The sequence below is a fragment of the Bombina bombina genome, chromosome 1, assembly GCF_027579735.1.
Source record: "Bombina bombina isolate aBomBom1 chromosome 1, aBomBom1.pri, whole genome shotgun sequence".
Taxonomy (NCBI): domain Eukaryota; kingdom Metazoa; phylum Chordata; class Amphibia; order Anura; family Bombinatoridae; genus Bombina; species Bombina bombina.
Window position 1 is genome coordinate 74,064,486 of NC_069499.1, and position 16,995 is coordinate 74,081,480.

Here is a 16,995-nt window from a genome sequence, read left to right on the forward strand (position 1 = left end):
TAAGCAACTTTCTAATTTACTCCTATTATCAGTTTTTCTTCGTTCACTTGCTATCTTTATTTGAAAAATAAGGCATCTAAGCTTATTTTTTGTTTCAGTACTCTGGACAGCACTTTTATATTGGTGAATGAATTTATCCACCAATCAGCAAGAATAACCCAGGTTATTCACCAAAAATGGGCCGGCATCAAAACTTACATTCTTGCATTTCAAATAAAGATATCAAGAGAAGGAATAAAATTTGATAATAGGAGTAAAATAGAAAGTTGCTTAAAATTGCATGCTCTATCTGAATCACAAAAGAAAAAAATTGGGTTTAATGTCCCTTTAAATGACATGCTTTATCTGAATCATTAAAGAAAAAAATTGGGTTTAGTATCCCTTTAAGTCCATTTGGTACAGAATCTAGCTAAAACATAGTTAACATCATATTAAAGGGACATAAAAAAATATGTGCATTGGGATAACCACAACTCAGAGGATCTCTCTGGAGGGAAGAACAGCAGACAAAGGGTACCCTGCAAACTTACCTTGATCTATTATATAATGATATCATTTTATATTATTTGTTTAATAGCCATAAATTTATATGTGGCCCTTAAAAGGATATGAAACCCAAAAATTTTATTTCATGATTGAGACAGAGCACGCAATTTTAAACAAGTTTCTAATTTACTTCTATCATCAATTTTTATTTTATGTTGAAAAGCAGAGACGTATGCTTAGGAGCCAGACCATTTTTGGATCACTATATGGCTGCAGTTCTGCAAGAATGTTACTCATTTGCAAGAGCATTAAATGGCAGCAGTATTTCCTGCTATGTAGTGCTCCAGATACCTATCTAGGTATCTCTTCAAATAGAATATCATGGGATTAAGCAAATTTGATAATAAAAGTAAATTGGAAGTTTTTTAAAATGGCCTCCTCTGTCTGATTCACAAAAGTACATTTTTGGCCTTCATATCCCTTTAAGACTTCTAAAATATTGATCTGTGGCCCCTGTGTGCAAGGAAGTTGCCCATCACTGATTTATATCATTGTGGCCTTATTGAGACACGGAAAATGTTTCCTTTCTGGAATCCTGTGAGAAACCTCATGGTACTGACAGCTTTTTTCTAAATAATCTTTCTTGATAAGAGAGCATCTCACACTGTGGGGCTTGGTTAAGAGCCTGAAAATGATCACAATGTTCTTAAAAAAATAAGCAAAACTACACATTGTTACAAAAATACTACCAGGTGGGCTATATAAATAGATCATCTCCAAAACATTTATGCAAAGACAAATCTAGTGTAGAATGTCCCTTTAATTTAGTATTTTGAAACGGCTGTGCATGAAATGATTTTTTACTGTGTACAATAAATAAGATTTTTTTCTGGCCCAATGTAAATAAAAATTTACTGCATAATGTAAAGATAAATGTTCTTTTAATCTGAATTTAATGGGTACTATTAATCCTATTTCTAATGCGTATTTTAATAACAAGTTTGACTTTGTGCTTAATACAAACGATTTCTAAAGAGCTTATTTAATCTTTTGATCACTATATTGCAAGGTAAAATTTGTCTCTCATTATGAAGAACATGGTAATGCTAACAGATCTCTTTAGATAATCTCATCCTATTATGAAATGTTTACATGGTACTCGGTTACATGGATGAAAAAAATGTGAGAAGAGTGCCCCTTTAAGAGCTGCAATGCATAGATTTTTCTAAGCAGGACACACACACAGAAAGCCAGTCAGGAGTTGCATATGAACCAATCACTTTTCTTGATATAAATACCCATAATGCACTGCAGCACAACACTTTAAACAACACATTGCTCTTCCACTAAGTGAAACAACTATTAACTAATTATAAAAATAAATGGTTGGGTCATTACCTTTAAAGTTGAGTCCATAGAGGCAGAGAGGAGCAAGTGACTATACTGCTGTACTGGACACCACTGGACTCTGTTGACTGCTCCTTTGTGTTCAGACATCTGGAACACTAGATTTCTAGGTACCTCAGATGATTTGTATGGTGAATACAAGTGCGGTCTGAGATAATCAGAAGTCCTGAACATGTTCTGTGCCACATTGTTCCTAGCCACATGCATCTGATTTGATGTTCCGCATTCTTCCTCATTTGCCATAAGTTGTTCCTGTCTCAGTCGTTTAGGTACATAAGGTTTTACAACACCTTGACTACATACAACTTCACGTGATGGTCTCTTTTGTGTGTTTAGGTTGGATTTTACCAAGGCCAATTCATTCACAGTTCCCAGGGGTAAAATATGTTTGCCTGAGGTATCTTGGGTAGTAGTGCTCTCGGTTTTTTTCACAGAGTCCATGATATTTGCATTTTTCCCAAGAGAACCTGGATTAACTTGTTTCTCACAAAATAGTCTTTGATTAAACTGATTTGGTTGAGACTGTAACTTACGATAATGTGTAGATCCTTGCGTATCACATTCTCTTGTTGGAATGTTGCCATCCTCTGTACTTTCAGTATCTGAGTCAGAATCCTCATATGCTACCAATGAATTCATTCTGAGTCAGTACAACTGGGTCTATGAAAAAGAAAATGTCAGTATTAAATCTTTTTCTGTTAGCAATATGAAAATACATTTAAGAAATGTAAGTTTTTGCAACACTAATTTACTACAGAATATTTTGCCCTTAATGAAAATGTGATACAATCAAATAACATATGACAATTATGTAAAAAGTAGTAACATTTTATATACTGCAGATGCAAAACAGTAATAGACCGCTGTTGATATTTATATATAGGATTGTAGATACCCTAGCTAATGTAATAGCCTTTTTACAATAAGATAATATTTTTGGCCCTCCAGATGCTTCAGAACTACAATTCCCATGATGCTTAACTGGACTTCAGAGTGCCTAAGCATCATGGGTAATGTTAGCGCTGCAGAATCTTTTGGCACTCTACAAATAACTGATAATAATAATGTAGTTCTGAAATATCAGGAGTGCCAAGGTTTCCAATCCCTGCTTTAAAGCATACAATTTTAAAACTAGCACCCATGTTATTCTGTGTGTTTAACCCCTGCAAATAACTCTTGGGAGGCACAGAGAACACAGCTGGGCACCTACCACTGTTAAATGGCTCACTGGCAGCTCCCACTCAGGACCAGCAATTCTCTGTGGCTCTTGATTAGGGTTTGCACAAATTTGCAGGGTCATTCTTGCTAAAATCACATCATCTAAGGAATTAAAACATGTAATTCTTACACTATAATGGTGCTTTAATGATAAGTGATATTGATTGGAGTACCCATCCCATGTTAGTCCAGTCATTTAGATACCAAAATGGCAAAATAATTTCTGAAAGCAGTGATACCTTTCATTTTACTAACAAGCTTTACATTGGGGGGTTTTCCTGATATTTATTAACATTACTAAAACACAAGAAGATGTATGAATAAGGACAGAATAGATAGTGAAGATAAACATTTGGTTCATAGCATATTTACTGTATTCTTGTCAGCTTACGTTTGTGTCATATAAAGAACATCAGTGTCCCCACATTCTATATAGTTTTTGTCATACCAAATGTATTTTTTGTCCAGTTAACATTTTAGTTTCCTCTAATTCAGTCGTTCTCCGCCTTTTTTTACAAACAGCTGGGTTCATAGACTTAATGCTAAGGGGATTCAGGGGATAAAAAAAGAGATGTAAAGAGGGAAGAAAATGTTACTGTTTATATGCCCCATTGAGTGATTTCAAGTAAAATTAGTAGAATGTTAGAATCAATCAACTAAACCCACCAATATGTTAGAGGAGGATGTTGGATGCTATGATACAAAATATCAAAACAAGAAAAAGAAAGCATCCTTAAACGTACCACTAAGGAGACAAAGAGTCAGCCCAATGAAAACATATTAAATCCTGAGATATAGTGATCCAATTCCCAAATATAGTGTCAACCATTAATACTAAAACATAACCTTTATTAACCCCTTAACGACCAAGGACGTACCAGGTACGTCCTGCAAAAATTGTCAGTTAGTGACAATCCCCAAGGCAGAACATAGAGGGATCTGAGATGTCATCGCAGAAAATGCAGCATGTCTGCAGAAAGAACAGGAACTGTTAGCACTTTAAATTTTCAGTGCTACTCCACATTAGGCTGTTCTTTTTAAAAAGAGCTGTTCTCTGGCTGCATTGTATAAGTTTTCCTTAACACAGTGCATCCAGAGCAAAGTGCTGTTTGAAGACAACAGTCAAATACGCAGTAGTGCTGCAAAGCAGCAGTGCATTGATTGTTGTCTGGCTGAGATTTTTGCAAGCTCGTTCCCTAGCTTTTCACAGTCTGCAACGCTGTTTTTCTCTGAATGTAAGATGTTCGTATGAGCAATGCACCTTTTTTATTACTACATTTCTATGTTAGAATAAAAGAAAAGGAAACAAATTCATTCAAGAGACATTTTACAATAACTTTGTCTGCAGCTAAATTTGCAATGCAGTTTTCAACAACTGCACTAGATTATACAACTTTAAATATTGCTTTATTCTCCAGTTAACCAACACATTGCAGTTGATCTGGTGCTTTAGTGTAACTGACAAATTTACAATTGTATTTTATTTAAAAATGACCTGCAGAAATATTCACTAAAAAAAATCTCATTGCAGAAAGTGAAAAAAAGTTCTGTCTCTGGGGTGACAATGGACGTACCTGGTACGTCCTCGGTCTAAATGAGCGCTGGAAACAATTGCAATCGCTTCCAGCAGCTCTCAGGGTATTGCAGTGATGCCTCGATATTGAGGCATCCTGCAATACCCTTTTTTAAGCATTCGATGCAGAGAAAGCCACTCTGTGGCCCTCTCTGCCTTGGCCAGCGATGGTGCCGATCGTTGGTGGGAGGGAGCCGTAGCAGGGAGGAAGGTGGGCGGCCCATCATTGGAGGGACTTCCGAATCCTGTCCCGCAGAGCACACAAGTGATCGGTAGTGCGCGGGGCGCGCGCGCGTGTACGCTCCATTGAGTCCAGAGAGGGGGAAGTAGAAGAAGGGAGAGGGTGGGAGAGAAAGGGTAATACATTTTTCTAAAGGGATCTGGGAGGTGGAACGGCTACACTTCAGATAATTGGGTTTTGAGAAAACTGGGCAATAGTTTATGAGCAAACTGGGTACTGGCAGACAGCTGATGGTGGAAAATAGGCAGTGGGCGGAGGGTAAGAGAGCTGTATGGGGGGGATCAGGGAGGTTGGGGGCTAAGGGGGGATCCATCACTGCTGTATAAAATAAATAAAAAACTTTTTTTTTTAAGAAATCCTTTTATTTTAGTACTGGCAGACTTTCTGCCAGTACTTAAAGTGAATGTAAAGTCACACTGTCCCGTTAACACAGCAGTAACCGTTATTGAAAAAAATATGTACGTTAATTCATCATTTTTTTAAGTTTTTGTTTTTTAGCTTGTATTTTAACTTACTAGCCGTGCACTCGAAGTAGTAATCCTTTGCCCGCCATCTAAGCTTTTTGAGTGACAGATAAAGCAAAATCTGTTCTCCTATTTATTGAATCCCCCCGGGGGGACCAAACCCCTTTTCAATACGTCACGTGTTCCTATTGCGCCTGCGTTAGACCGCTACTCTTCTATTCAACTAAGATGCGCGTTCACGCTTCGCGCATGCAATGTAGCCTAATTTACGCTCCTACAGCCAAGTAAGTAGCAATCGTATTGCTGCTGTTTTTAAAACATATATAATTACTTGCTAAACCGATTTTAAAACGTGCAATATAATAATATAATTGTGGTGCATATAGAACATAAAAATGGATTATTGGCAATATAGTGGAACGAATGCGCAGTTCATTTAGTAGATGGAAGCGCGCTTTGCGATTATGTAAACAGCGGGTGGGACCGCTCCATACGTAGCAGGCAGTAAAATGAGGAAGTAGCGGATGGGAGGAGCTGGGCTTGAAAACGGCAGAAAATTGGTGAGCTAAATATAACAACTATTTTATTTTTTTTATTTAAAAAAATTGGCGGTTTTAATAATCTATACATAAGGAATTAATATGTTCCATCCAAAATCGGAAAATTAAAGTGAATGTAAAGTTTCATCAAGTAGTGCCCGGTTTTTAAAAATACTATTAAAAACAGGAGCACTTTCATTGATGAAAATTTACATTGCACCATATTTGTAGAAATATTTACCTCTTCGTCTTGAAAGCCGATCTAGCGCTTCGCCAGCCCGTCGCAAGCCTCTTCCTACATCAGCAATGACGATTGCGGCATCCTCCAATCACGGCTACCATCTCGGGGGAAGCATTGCCTAAAGCAATGTTGTGATTGGAGGAAGGCCGGAATCGTCATTTCTGACGTAGGAAGAGGCTTGCCACGGGCTGGCGAAGCGCTGGAGCGGCTTTCAAGAAGAGGTGAGTATTTCTACAAATATGGGGCAAAGTAAAGTTTCATCAATGAAAGTGCCCCTGTTTTTAATAGTATTGTTAAAAACCGGGCACTACTTGAAACTTTACATTCACTTTAACATTCACTTTAAGATGGTGGTGACAATTGTGAGGTGGGGGGAGGGAACATAGCTGTTTGAGGGGGATCAGGGGTGGGATGTGTCAGGTGGGAGGCTGATCTCTACACTAAAGCTAAAATTAACCCTACAAGCTACCTAATTAACCCCTTAACTGCTGGGCATAATACAAGTGTGGTGTGCAGCGGCATTTAGCGGCTTTCTAATTACTAATAAGCAACGACAAAGCAATATATGTCTGCTATTTCTGAACAAAGGGGATCCCAGAGAAGCATTTACAACCATTTGTGCCATTATTGCACTAACTGTTTGTAAATAATTTCAGTGAGAAACCTAAAATTGTGAAAAAGTTAACGATTTTTTTTATTTGATCGCATTTGGCGGTAAAATGGTGGCATTAAATATACTAAAATGGGCCTAGATCAATACTTTGGGTTGTCTACTACAATACACTAAAGCTAAAATTAACCCTACAAGCTCCCCAATTAACCCCTTCACTGCTGGGCATAATACACATGTGGTGCGCAGCGGCGCTTAGCGGCCTTCTAATTACCAAAAAGTAATGCCAATGCCATAAATATCTGCTATTTCTGAACAAAGGGGATCCCAGAGAAGCATCTACAACCATCTGTGCCATAATTGCACAAGCTGTTTGTAAATAATTTCAGTGAGAAACCTAAAGTTTGTGAAAAAGTAAACAATTTTTTTAATTTGATCGCATTTGGCAGTGAAATGGTGGCATGAAATATACCAAAATGGGCCTAGATCAATACTTTGGGTTGTCTACTAAAACAAAATATATAAATGTCAAGGGATATTCAGGGATTTCTGTCAGATATCAGTGTTCCAATGTAACATCGCTAATTTTGAAAAACAAAATGGTTTGGAAATAGAAAAGTGCTACTTGTATTTATTGCCCTATAACTTGCAAAAAAAGCAAAGAACATGTAAACATTGGGTATTTCTAAACTCAGGATAAAATGTAGAAACTATTTAACATGGGTGTTTTTGGTGGTTGTAGATGTGTAACAGATTTTGGGGGTCAAAGTTAGAAAAAGTGTTTGTTTTTTTCCATTTTTTTCATCATATTTTATAATTTTTTATAGTAAATTAGTCAATTATAAGATCTGATGAAAATAATGGTATCTTTAGAAAGTTCATTTAATGGCGAGAAAAACTGTGTGGGTACAGTAAATGAGTAAGAGGAAAATTACAGCTAAACACAAACACAGCAGAAATGTAAAAATAGCCCTGGTCCCAAACGGTCAGAAAATGGAAAAGTGCAGTGGTCCCTAAGGGGTTAAGTATTAAACAATATATGGATTAAAAATAGAACAGCTTTGTATCAAAATATAAAATACAACATCATGGGCTAGATTACAAGTGGCTGGTTGTGCTACCACGAGTTTGTGGTGGCAATTAGAGCTCAGAAAATTAACCAAAAATCAGATCTCTGGTCAATTTTCAAAAAGTGTCCCAAAATAGAGGGTCTTTTATTTTTTTATGAAAAAGAAAATGTAGCTTTTTTTTCCATTACAAAAAATACTGCACTATGCAGTTTTAAGGGGTTAAAAGTGGCGGGTGTGGGGTGTTATATATACATATATATTTAACATTTCTGTCCATCACTGTGCGACTTACACGCTTCGCTGCGCTTAGGTTCTGTGCCGTATAGGACGGCATGAGAATGAGGCTACCATTCCAGCCTATGGAAACGCACTTTCATGAGTGCAAATCTTCGATGCAATGCGAACGCAAGCTCACTTTCGCATTGCGCTAAACTTGTAATACCAGCGCACATTAGCATGCGCTATTACTCAGTGGAGTGCAAATATCGCTTTCGCAAATGCGATATTTTGTGTTCCACATGTAATCTGGCCCTATATAAAGTCCCTGTAACTGGGCAAATATACATGTAGTCCTCTAATAATATGCACTAGTGGAAGTTACTCAAATAGGCAATTATTCCCAATATTGTTGGAGACACAAATCAAAAAGGTCCCTATCTACAAATTCTATGATTTTGTGACTTTTATCACCCCACGAGGGGGAAGCAAGGGGAATAGGTTTATCAATATCGCTCATGTCACACAACAACAGTTATTTAAAAAAGCTGGGTACTGCTGTGTAAACCTCAAACAAAATTAAAGTAAATAGCAAATAAGGTTAGCAAATGAGAGCCCGGTACTGGAGATGGATGACCGCCGAAGTACATATCGCCAAAGCTTTGTCAAGACATTGAGTGTTCTACCTTAAAGGAACACCAGATAAAAACTACAAAACAACTTACTTCAATTTGCAATTCAACAATTCATGACTAGTGTTAGCTGCAGAATCAACTCCAGATGGGCTCCTCTAAATGGGGCAAGTGAAGGGCAGAGATTGACTATTCAAAAACAACTGCAGTAAACAAGATAATAATTTGTTTTAAAAAAAGTTTAGATTTGGAAGATATGTTATTCTACAGCAAGAGAACAAATGTGTATTGTAATTACAATGTGTTCACTTTCCCTTTGAAGGGAATGTCAACTCCAAATTGTTATTGTTTAAAAAGATAGATAATCCCTTTATTTCCCATTCCCCAGTTTAGCACAGCCAACACTGTTATATTAATATACTTTTAACCTCTGTGATTACCTTGTATTTAAGGCTCTTTTGACAGCCCCCTGATCATACGGCTATTTTTTATTATCTTTTGATTTGCATTAAAGACAACTTCATTTTGCCTTTCTTTTTGAACCGTTAAAACCCATTTGCTGCCAAATATACCAACAGCCTTGTAACATTTCAAATAGTGAAATATTGTTGTCATCATTTGAATATGATTATCCTTTGCTTTGCATTGGAACTAAAAAAAAATAGGGTTCAAAGCAAAATCTGAGGTATGGCTTACTCTCCACCCTATGTACTCCTATTATTCAACTTATATAATCATTGATAAAAAAAACATCAGTGTGTAGCCAGAAGGATATCAGTGTAAAACTTTACAATATTACAACATTTACTGTTATTTGCATGTTAATTAAGCTATCCAAAGCACAAAGTGATTGCATAATTTAACATAAATTGATTTAATCATTATCTAATATTAGCCAACCTTATCTTAAAGGGGCAAGAAACCCACATTTTTTTTTCTTTCATCATTCAGACAGAGCATACAATTTTAAACAACTTTTCAATTTACTTCTATTAACAAATAGGGTTGCCAGCTATGCGCTATAAAAATACCGGACAACCTATAGGTGACTGGGCACGGGTTGTAGCTGGGTTCACATAATGTCCCCACAAAAGCTCAACCTTAGGCCCCACCCTTGATCCCACCACATATATTTTTCACAACTAAGCAGTCATTTTATCCCCTTAGTTGCCAGTAACACATGTACGTAGTAGTGATGTGACCCCTTTGGCTACCAGAAGTAAACACCCAGCAATGATTGAACAAACCCCATCTTTGCCTAAAACACATATAATAGAAAATGCACAGTGTAACTTCTTTTTAAGCCATATTTCTAATGCATAAAGCTCTAGAAGGCCCTTTACATTTAGCTGAAAGGGGTCTTTAAGTATCCAGTATTTTTGTACAGATTATACTGAACAGCCTGCTAAAATACTGTGCACCCTATTTGTATGGTTCAGGTCAACTATAATTAATATAAAATTGATACAGACATAAAGGCTTTTAAATGTGGGGAATCTACAATTAAAGGGACACTGTACCCAAAATTTTTCTTTTGTGATTCAGATTGAGCATGAAATTTTAAGCAACTTTCTAATTTACTCCTATTATCAAATTTTCTTCATTCTCTTGGTATCTTTATTTGAAATGCAAGAATGTAAGTTTAGATGCCGGCCCATTTTTGGTGAACAACCTGGGTTGTCCTTGCGGATTGGTGGATAAATTCATCCACCAATAAAAAAGTGCTGTCCAGAGTACTGAAACCAAAAAAAAGCTTAGATGCCTTCTTTTTCAAATAATGATAGCAAGAGAACAAAGAAAAATTGATAATAGGAGTAAATTAGAAAGTTGCTTAAAATTGCATGTTCTTTCTGAATTACAAAAGAAAAAATTTGTGTACAGTGTCCCTTTAAGTAATAACAGACCTAGCACCTGTAGTTTCTTAGCTACACTGCACAATTACAAATGCTAATAAGTATGGCTGGTAACCCCAGAGGTAATCACATGACATGACCCTGAGGCTCAGCCATAGCTCTGTAGATATTACCAGACCAAAGCAGTTCATGACATTTTAATAATTTATTCCCAACATATAAGCACTGGAAACTCAGGATTTATAATGGGAGTTTTGTAAGAACTTAAAGGGACAGTAAACACCTTGTAATTACAAGACATTTGTTACCATCCTACAGAATAACATATACAGTTCCAAATCAATGCACAATGTTCAGAGCTAATTACATGAAAAGGGACAAAATAAAGAATGAGTATATTCCAAAGTTGTTTTATTATGCATAATTAAACATCTTATGTTAAAACTACAATAATAACAGGCTAAACTGACAGTCATGGTATAATGTGATGCCTGGTTGTCATGGTGACAGTCTTAGGGGAGTGGCTTATGTGATGCAGCAGTTATGTCACAAAACCAACTGACAACACAAAGCAACCACCCTCATAACTGATGCTAACTTTACTAGAGTTGCCAGACTGATCCTGCTGAGCTTCAGTAATCACTGACATGTAAATATTAGTTATCTAATATCTTTATTTCACAGCTAGCACATTACATTACAGCTTGGCTTTACAACTACAGCTGTGTATATGTGCTGGTGAGAAGAACAGTGACTACCTCCAACACAATGCAAATGGCATCCGGTGGGAGCTGCAGGTATGAACACCAATTACTACAGGTAGTGTTACCATGATCACGCCAACTCAGTAACTGAATAATGCTAAGTCATCTTTTATACACTGTAAAATAATACAGATAAATTACAGAAGTAATAGCTTAAACTTTGTAGCTTCCTATGGGCACCAGTACTCTGAGACAAAACATAGCATACAAACCTTGCATAATAATAATCAATATTATCTTCACACCTTTATTTAAAAATAAATATAATTTATTAAATATAATATAATAAATATAATATTTATAAATATATTTTTTTAACATATTATAGCATTATAAGTATTATAGCCAAAACTGTAGGACACACCAATGCCTTTCTGGGCTTCCTCTACGTATCTTTATAAGACTTGCAGCTGGCAGTAAAGGCTTTCAACCAGCTTTAAGGATGGTAAGAATTACTGCATCATTAGTCTGCAAATGCCCTAAAGCAAGGACTTCTAGTAAAGTCCTAGAATATAAACCCCACGGCATGGGTCTGCAATTTATACGCTGCACACTCACTCGTACTGGGACCCTCATTAAACACTGTACTGTAAGGTGCTGCATCTGATGCAGCTGTTTTTTTCTGCTTGACCCGGATGAAGAAAAGGCAACTGGGGATCTGAAATAAATTCAGATCAGACTGATGCGCATCTGGCCAGCAGTATTTGCGCTTATGGCAGATGTCCTCATGCTGCAAACCAACTGGTGCTGGGACCCTCATTAAACACTGTACTGTAAGGTGCAGCATCTGATTCAGCTGTTTGTCCTGCTTGACCCGGATGAAGAAAAGACAACTAGCAATCTGAAATAAATTCAGATCAGACTGATGCGCATGTGGCCAGCAGTATACGCGCTGATGGCAGATTTCCTTCAAGGATTTTTACATTACTAAACTGTAAGTATCTAAGGTAAGATTTTCTGAGATTAACACGTTTGTAAGCTCTTTGAGCAAGACATCTCATTACCACACTCGATTGTAAATACAGATCCTGCTCCAAGAGCCCACAGACATGTGCAGTTAGGTCAGATAATTTCTCACATTTCTGTCACGCTTTTTTTTTACTTTCCCATTTCATATAAATCTTTAGCTTTAATTTGGTTCTGTATGTTTAAAGCTTTCTGTACTTTTCAAGGCTTATTGATATAAAATATACAAATCATCTCTGTGACACTAGAACTTGAGTCATAACACCAACAATTAAGCATAATTACACTTACACTGCTTTAACTTTAATAAACTGATGGCTTAAATCCATTCTTACTGCACATATCTGTCTAATGTAATAATGTTAAGGATCTTGGTGAAGAGAATACAATGATATGATTAATATGTTTGCACTTATATCCTCAATGCAATGCCTTGACGTAGGGAAACCAATAAGCACCTTGCAGCTGGTTTAAAATTTTATCTGAGAACTGCAGCAACCTGGAACAAGGACTACTATATCTGTGAAACTAAACTTGAATGTCTACAGTCACCGTGGGACAAGTACTACTGTTGGATTTTTGAGGCAGAGAGTCCTAGTGAAGCACAAGATTTGATAGGTCATGGAATGGTCCTGTATTTTATACCTCAGATTATAAATTGAAAAAAAAAACTGCATTATAAGGTACAGTGTGTCATGCACCTATGTTCTTGCATTGGATGAAAAATCCTTACAAGATGTGCATAGACTGGTAAGCAGTATAACGAATGTTAAGTGCAGTCTTACATCAGGGATTTATTTTATTTCTCTACACTGTAAGTACCCAGAGGTAAGTTCTCCTAAAATACAAGATTGTAAGCTCTTTGAGCAAAGCACTGAAACACTAGATTGTAAGCTCCTTGGAACAGGGTCTGCACTTACACCCATGGAAATCCTTTAGAGCAGGGACTCCCATTGTACCAAATAAATGTATTGTTGTTAATAGAGTGAGATAAACCCTCCATTTACTTAGTTCAGCAAGGAATAAATATACAATGCATAGAATATACAAATTATCCCACAGAGTATTACTAATTCAAAATGCATTTTAATATGGCACCCATTATGCTCCTGTCAGTTTAAACCAGTAGTATAGCAAACTGTGAAATATATGAGGCTTAAATAACACAGCATCAACCATAGGCAGCCTGTTTCACTACTTTGGGACTCTTTCTCACTCAAGTCATTATGGTTGATGCTGATGTCCTCGAGCATTCCACCCTTTGCTACAGGGCTGCCCATTATATTGAAATGGATTTTGAATTGTAAGTGTTGCAATTTTGCACAGATAAGTATATTTATTTTTTGCTAGGATTAATACAATGGAGGAATGAGCCCCAAACGGGCCAAACAGGCTGTCTATGGTTGGTGCTGCTGTTCTGCTCAAGCATTAATTTCCCGCTTTGTAAGTGTGGTTATGAAAATTAATGTAATCATCAGCAAAACTGGCATATAGCCGTAAACCTAAAATCAATGCTTGAGTCCAATAAAATAGCACCTACATCATACTGAAGAGCCCCAACGAGGGTGAAACAACCTGCCTATAGTGAAAAAACACATTACATTTGTAGTATTACAAGATATTATTCCCCTGCAAGACACCACTCTTTTTGTACTGGGTTTGTATGTAAGCAGAACTATTATAGAATAATAAGGCTTCCATATATCATAAGATTCAAGATTTTGCCTCATTTCCAAGTGCCCTTGACATAGTAAAAGTGTTCCTACCTAAAACTATTAAATGGCCAGATGTTCTGCACATATCTGCAATAAATATGTTTGTATATTTAAATATGAGGACACAAAGAATATCGGTTAATGATAGCAGCAACTGGATCATCTGAATCACTCAGCAGCAACTGGATCACCCGAAAACCCCTAGCAGTTATGTGCATGCTTAATTCAGTGCAGGCCTCCATTTACCAAGTTGCCTACAAGCTAATCATACTGTAACACACCTAGTAAAGAAGGCTTATTTACAGTATACTGAGAACTTGAAAAACAGCCATATTAAAACTTAGAAATAACCATAATTAGATATTTTAAATTGATCTTTTATCTGGTGTCAGATCAAAGTAATTGCCAAAGAAAAAGGATAACTACATTATTTGTTTACAAACTGAATAATAAAGTTTTTATTTTTGCACATGTCTAGTAAATTCTTTGCCTTGATAAAAAAATATAATGTTCTAATTCTTGAGAGCATTTATTGTTAAATGATTGCAGTACACTACAGGTTACATCATATGGGACCTACTAAAGGGATATAAAACCCATTTTTATTCTTTCCGGATTCAGATAGAATATTACAGGCAATTTTAAATGATTTTCCAATGTACTCCTATTATCAAATGTGCTTAATTCCCTTGATATACTTTGCTGAATTTACAAAACACATCAACATTTAAAAGTACAGTTACACTCATATTAACACTATCTGATACAAAAATATTAAATAAAAATACTGCATTAAAAAGTTATAAGGGCTCAAAGATATGAGGTCTCAGGTGTTATATATATATATATATATATATATAAAAGCCTGCAAAGGGCTTTAACATAGAGATACATTCATACACATGCCTAAATATGTTTATGTATGTATATGTATGTATATATATATATATATATATATATGTGTGTGTGTGTACATATGTATTTATATTTGTATATACGTATTTACAGAATATAAACACTTAAATACATATGCATACATATATAGACATATATATAAGTGCATTGGAGCCCTTTGCAGTTAAGTAGATGAAAACATGAAAAACATATTTATGCAATATTCATAAGTGTTTAACTGTGTATTTACTATATAAATCTCACATTCCAATGTTTTTGCACAATGGGGAATATGTTCTATGTATTTTTAAATATATATTCCTATATATCTGTATATATCTAGACCTACTGTATATATAATCAAGTTTATATATATATATATATATATATATATATATATATATATATATATATATATAGTTGTGCAAATATCCATCAGATATACATTTAAATATCTTTTTAAGAATACATAGAGCATATTATGTTATCCGCAGGACATTAGATTATGAAAGATGCAATATTATCTTCTTATGTTATGCTTTTAAATAACCGCCATTGTGTTTGTGTGACTTGTGGGTGCTAGGTATTTTTCAGCTACATTGAAGTCTATGGGGGGAATGCAATTTTGTATTCGCAACTTCTCAAAGTCTATTTTATACTGTGACGTTATGAACATGAAAGAGCAAACTTTTTACTTTCAACTCGTAATATGAGCCTGAAACTCTGAGAGCAAAAAATAATTAAGCAGTCATTTTATCCCCTTGGTTGCCAGTAACACATGTACAGATCAGTGATGTAACCCCCTTGGCTGCTAGAGATAACCAACCCAGTAATGATTGACCACCCTCATTGTTGCCTGTAACACATATAATAGAAAATGCACAGTGTAACTTCTTTTTGAGCCATATTTCTAATGCATAAAGGCCTAGAAGGTCCTTTACATTTAGCTGACAGGGGTCTTTAAAAAACTGTAGATTTAAGTGTCCAGTATTTTTGTACAGATTTTACTGGACAGCCTGGTAAAATACTGGACTGTCTGGTTGAATACTGGACACTTGGCAACCCTATTAACAAATGTGCTTCATTGATTTGTATCCTTTGCTGGAGGAGCAGCAATGTACTACTTGGAGTTGGCTGAAACCCAAAAACAAGAAGAATATATGTGCAGCCATTAATCAGCTTCAGAGCCTACCTAGGTATACATTTGAACAAAGGATACAAATAGAATGAAAAAATACAAAATAGAAATAAATTGGAAAGTTATTCAAAATTGCATGCTCTATCTGAATTGTGAAAAAAAAATGGGTTTCATGTCCCTTTAAAGTTGTGCTTTTTAGTCATTGTACCACTTGCAAGCCCTATTAGCTCAATGGGGCAGTGTTCCTGGTAATCATTGTACCACTTGCAAGCATTATTGGCATTTGGAGTACCAATTGCAAGTCTTATTGGCCCAGGGGGCAGTGTGCTTGGTACTCATTGTACCACTTACTAGCCTTTTTGGCCCAGGGGGCAGTGTGCTTGGTACTCATTGTACCACTTGCTAGCCTTATTGGCCCAGGGGGCAGTGTGCTTGGTACTCATTGTACCACTTGCTAGCCTTATTGGCACTTAGGGGAGTGTGCCTGGTAATCATTGCTCCAATTGCAAGTCTTATAGGCCCAGGGGGCAGTGTGTGCTTGATACTCATTGTACCACTTGCTAGCCTTATTGGCACTTGGGGAAGTGTGCCTGGTAATAACTGTACCAACTGCGAGTCTTATTGGCCCAGGGGGCAGTGTGCTTGGTACTCATTGTACCACTTGCTAGCCTTATTGGCACTTGGGGAAGTGTGCCTGGTAATAACTGTACCAACTGCGAGTCTTATTGGCCCAGGGGGCAGTGTGCTTGGTACTCATTGTACCACTTGCTAGCCTTATTGGAACTTGAGGAAGTGTGACTGGTAATCATTGCCTCAATTGCAAGTCTTATTGGCCTAGGGGTGAGTGTGCTCATTGTACCACTTGCAAGCCTTTTTGCGGCCCCTAAAGAACTAATAGCGCTGCATTTACACGTGTGGATTTATTACATTTTTTATTCTGCTAACAACTATGATTCATTCCTCACAAC

At 36.4% G+C, this 16,995-nt stretch overlaps 2 protein-coding genes across 2 annotated transcripts in view; one reads left to right on the forward strand and one right to left on the reverse strand.

The window, feature by feature from the left end:
* WDR25 (WD repeat domain 25) overlaps window positions 1-16,995 on the reverse strand; it is a 689,023-nt gene that overhangs the window by 671,901 nt on the left and 127 nt on the right. Inside the window, exon 2 of the mRNA XM_053697449.1 lies at window positions 1,885-2,553. Coding sequence (XP_053553424.1) covers window positions 1,885-2,532 — 648 coding nt within the window. The 5' untranslated portion in view covers window positions 2,533-2,553. The remainder of the gene's footprint in view (window positions 1-1,884; window positions 2,554-16,995) is intronic.
* WARS1 (tryptophanyl-tRNA synthetase 1) overlaps window positions 16,974-16,995 on the forward strand; it is a gene marked incomplete in the record, with an annotated part of 157,837 nt that continues 157,815 nt past the window's right edge. The window contains 1 exon segment of the mRNA XM_053697450.1: window positions 16,974-16,995. This exon segment is cut by the window's right edge and continues 153 nt beyond it.